General features: G+C 25.1%; 1 protein-coding gene across 2 annotated transcripts in view; it reads right to left on the bottom strand.

Moving 5' to 3' along the window:
- The window catches only part of LOC106690257 (ATP-binding cassette subfamily G member 4), a 131,884-nt gene that overhangs the window by 120,412 nt on the left and 6,210 nt on the right, over nucleotides 1-5,262 (bottom strand). The window contains exon 2 of one of the 2 annotated variants that reach the window (XM_014435616.2): nucleotides 3,797-3,921. In XM_014435616.2, the coding sequence (XP_014291102.1) occupies nucleotides 3,797-3,921 (125 nt within the window). Of the gene's footprint in view, nucleotides 1-3,796; nucleotides 3,978-5,262 lie in introns of those variants that run through there. The other variant, XM_014435615.2, reaches the window with a different exon arrangement.

The raw sequence follows: 5,262 nt of genomic DNA, 5'->3' as shown, positions 1-5,262 counted from the left end.
ATTATTGAGTTTTTTTAAAAATTAAATTCACACTAATATGTGAAAAATACAATAAATTTTTATGTTTATATTTTGTTGTTTTATTTAAGAAGAAGAAGGAAAGGGGTGCCGTCAGCAAAAATACACAAATAAACATAACTTATTTAATTGTGCCGACATTTCGACCTGAATTTCAGACCTTCATCAGGGAGGGGATAAAGATATAAAGAAAGTGATAATAAATAAGATTGGAAAAATACATAACAATAAATTACGTACATATTAGTAAGTTGATACTAATAGAATATAAAATAGAATATTGCAATGGTCAGAATTAAACAAACTTAAAGATAAACAATTTTTTTTATAAAGCCAGCGTCAAGTAAATCTAGAAATAAATATAATAAAAGGTGTAGAAGAAAATTTAAATGATGAATAATAGAATAAATATAATAAAAGGAGTAATTAATGACTAAAATTAATGAAAACAATATAATGAAATGAAATAAAACGATATATTTTTTTTTTCCTAACCTATTATTATTTTCTTTATATTTTTGTCACTGAATAGAGGCTGCTATATCGTATTTCGTATTTTGGCTCTGATGAAGGCCAGAAATTTATGTTGAAACGTAGGAGCAAATAAATAAGTGTTGTTTATTTATGTATTTTTGCTTACCACGTCCCCTGACCATCTTCTTATATTAATCTACGGTCAACTAATTACACTTTAGTATAAAATATTTATTATTCATATTTTATATTTTTATTTTATTTTATATTTACTAAACAAGTAAAAAAAATTTATTTTATTTTATTTTCGAACCCTCTTTTTATATAATTACAATTACAAATATATGATAATACATAGATAGTAAAAAAAAAAAAAAGGATGAAAAACTATACAAAAAACTAGTTGTTATAAGGTATAAGTATGCATTTATCAAAACAATACAGTTGGGAAGCACAACTTTGTTGAATAAAGATTTTGTATCTCTCTCTGATGTTGGAACAGATAATTTATTGTTCATAAACACACTCTTTTCGTTAATAGGAAAAATCCTTTAGCTTAAATGACTATTTGTTCTAGTTAACCAATTGACTTTTCTAAAATTCGATATGACTTCTTGACCATGGTCTATTGATAATTTGTTTACTCTGACCGATAATTTCATATCATTTATAGATATGTAGTTGCTTTCAACCGAAAGATGGTCCTTGCTGGAACCAGAAGAAATCTTCCTAACCAATGTTTTCTAAGAGAAGCTACCAATGTACACCTTTCTTATCCTAACTCCTAATTTTCTAAACTCCAAACTTTTTGTTCCTTTAAAAATAAAAAATCTTTCATAGAACAAATGTAGTTTGAAGTGAATCAAGTCCTTTTTGAAAAACCCAAGTACTTGAGTAATTAATTTCAATTTTTTGAGACTTAACTTTTGTCAATAATTAGAATTATAGTAATTCCCGAGTTTGTCAACAATTCATTAGAATTTTTAATTTTCTTTTTTCCTTCATTTATAAAAAGTAGTACAGTCTAAAATGAATCTTAACTGTTGAAATGTCCCTTTTACACTTTATAAATGAATAATTCTTCCATTTATTTCTTTAAACTAATAGTAATTGATTGTTTTTTGTTTTACCAGTACGATCATTTAATAGTAACTCAAATAAAAATTAATTCGAAAGTATAAATATATAACATTAACTATATAATAGTTTGCAATTAAAATATTGCACTGCGGAAGGAGGGGGGCTTGTAGAAAAACCTATCTAGATTTTTTTTTAATTTTTGAAATAGAACGTAAATATTGAACTATGTCATATAAACGTTTTTGTTAATTTTTCACTAATAAACTTAAGTAATTTACTTAAATAAGTAAATTTTTGAGAAACTTGAATTTTTCTCAAATTAGTGAATAATTTTAATATGTCCCCAAAACGTTTCGAAATCGTTCAAGGTTCACAAAAGGAATATTTTTTTCGAAATTTACTTCAAGATTTAGTTGTATGACAAAAATAAATCAAAGATCAGAAGCATAAACAGAACTATAACATATTTATTCAAAAATCCTCAATTGTGAAAAAATTATTCTAAAATGTTATCTAATTGTTACTAACTTAAGGTATTTAATAATTTTGGATATGGGGTGACTTAGATGTCAGAAAACAAATTCGATAACATTATTTAAATTTCAATTAAGAATTTTAAAATAAAGAAAAGTTCACAAAATTGAGATACGTCAAGTAGTTTCTACAGTAAGGATATGTCAACTATCAAATACACAATGAGCTATAAATCTTCAATAAACACAATAACTTAAGGATCAAATAAAAGTCTGAAAAGAATTTATAAGCAGTAAATTCACAAGTGGAATGCCCCATGGAGGCCATGAGTTCAAACTAAATCCTACTGTTTCGAAAATAATTATTCATTGATGTCGGGTGAAAATTCAGGAACCAAAACAATACAGGTCTATGCAATAATCAGGAAGTTGAACCAACTTCCTAATGTAATAGCTATTTTAAACATAAGCATTATTAGCAGATTAAATATATGCATATCTTATAAATAATAAATAGAAATGATTTTTAAAATAAATATAAAAGATTTGTCTTGGTTTTGAATGTTTGCTAAAAGGGAAAATGAATTTTAAATAAACAATTCAAGCATAAGTTTTTTTTTCAATTTTATTATGTTGGAGATTCGATCATAATAATTCTAAGACGATTAGCATAAATGGTACATAAATTATAAGAGATATAATTAGAATGGTTATAAAATATCTCCCTCAAGGAGAATACAAACATAAAAAGTAATTGTTAAATGAAAATTAAAAAAATTGACGATCCAACGTAACAACATGCGGGTATACGTTGTACTTCAAGAAGTTACGTTAAGTTGTATTTAACGAGAAAAACATTGATATATTTAGTTCAATATACTACCATAATAATAATCTGATTCAAGAATACTTCCATTTTAAATTATTTTAGGCTACGTGAACATATTTAAGTTGTTTCAAAGTATGAAAAGCATAGATTAGATAAAAGTTATGATTAAAAAGTACATAAAATACGAAGTTTATATAGAAATGGATGAAATAATTTTAATTCAGTGTAAATCCATGAGGATAGTTTTCAAACTAGAAATGAATCCTAAAAAAATTACGGAAAGATTTATTTTTATTATTATTATTATTATCTAATTAAATGTTTTTCACTAAGTAAAAAATAAAATTTTTTGAAAAGATCCCAGAAAAACTACGAGACTAAAACTGAACATACAAAACTGATTTTTTTAATTAATGTGCAAAAGTTTATTAAATTAATACAAAAAATATTTCACTTTTGAACGATGTTATTATTTTTATAAATAATTTATATAAACAAGAGTATTTATACATATTATAACTGCATTCAATTGTGAGTAATGAAAAAATATATATATATATATATTTTTTTTTTAAGTTTGATTATATTATAAAGTGTTATGAACGCAATTGTTATGTAAGTATGTGTGTGTAATGTGGTTTTATACTTATACATACATATGTAAGCAAAGAGAGTGCATTTTCAGGAATATAAAATTGATAAGTTCCGTAGATAAAAAGTTTTTAATAATCTTCTTCTTACTAAGTATATTTTGTATAATAAATAACTTCCATCCAGTTCATTGGTCAATATCAAACTCCAAACACGATGAAGTCTTTACCTATTGACATGAACTCGTTATCTCTTCCTAATCAAAAGGATACCCTGACCATGGACAAAATGCCTTAGCTATTGACAAGTGTTAATTAATTGATAGACTCACTGTTTTTGGATCCCTCCTTGACTGAGTAGGTGAGGTCGGAGAAGGCGATGTCCACAGGCGGCCTCTTGGGCAGATGGGTGAGGACCTTGGGCTGACATGGTGTGATGGTCACCTTGACGGAACCCCTGTTGGAAAGAAGACTATCGTCAGTCTTTTCTACCTTCATCCTTACTACTGACTGCAGATACCTGGAGCAGTGGCGGGGGGTATGGTACCCCTACCATCCGGCTTCAGGTGCTGCCACCCAGCGGCCTCTGAGGGAGGTCTCTGTGCTATCAGTAGCAGGGCGCAAAGCAGATACAGCTAATGAAACTTTTTTTGGTTCTTTTTTAATACAATTTTAAATAAAACTAAAAGTACAAAAAAAAGCATAAAAAAAAAAAAAAAAAAAAATGATAAAAATTTACATGAACTAAGAAATGTACACAGAATGATATGAGACAACAAAATACATATAACATGCAATAATTAAAAAATTAAAAATAAGAGCCAGTTTTTGAGGAGCAAGAGAATTTGAGATGCCAAAAAAAAAAAAAAAAAAAAAGGAAAAGCAAACTAAAAGGATAAGAATAATATTTTTATAATGTTTGTAAAATCCTTTGTTAATTTTATTTTCAAAAATATATATAATTGAAAATATAACAGGAAGACATTTAATATTCATCCTTTCCCACGTTATATATTTATATTCTATTTTATCCACTATATAGTATTTATTATATAATATATTTCATATTTATTTTTTAATGTTAAATCATTAGTAATAAACCATTAGTTTAATAACTTAGTATTTTTTAATAAAGTTTAAATTTATTTGTGAATCAACAAGAAATTTCCATTTTTTTTTTTTTCTGCTATAAAATATATTAAATAAAAGTAATTTATTGACAGTTTATAAAAGAGCCAGTTTTTGAGAAGCAAGAGAATTTAAAATGTCAACAAAAGAAATAAATAAAAGGGAAAGCAAATTAAAAGTATAGGAATAATATGTTTTTAAAATTCTTTGTTAGTTATATTACATTTTATTTTATTTTATATTAGGAATAAGAAATAATATGTTTTTAACATATGTTGATAGAAAGACATTCAAAAATACATATAATTGAAAACAAAGCAGGAAAACATGTTATATTCCCCCTTTCCCATGTTATATACTTCATTATGTATGTTACCCACTATATACAAATCGATATATGATATATTTCATTTTTTTATTTTAATTCATTAGTAATAATCCATTAGTTTAATAACTCAGTATTTTTCAAAAAGTTTAAATTTATTTTTGAATCATCAAAAAATTATCAGTTGTTTTGCAATTTTTTTCTCTTATAAAATATATTAAATAAAAGTAATTTATTGGCAGTTTATTTTTCATTTTGTTTTGTTTTTTCATTTCACAATAAAAATAAGAGCCAGTTTTTGATAAGCAAGAAAATTTAAGATGTACAAAAAATAATAAAATACAA

This window comes from Halyomorpha halys, unplaced genomic scaffold (genome assembly GCF_000696795.3).
Source record: "Halyomorpha halys isolate HHAL.00 unplaced genomic scaffold, Hhal_1.1 Scaffold1631.1, whole genome shotgun sequence".
Taxonomy (NCBI): Eukaryota; Metazoa; Arthropoda; class Insecta; order Hemiptera; family Pentatomidae; genus Halyomorpha; species Halyomorpha halys.
Note: the sequence above shows the minus strand (reverse complement) of the source record. Positions and strands in the feature narration are given on the sequence as shown.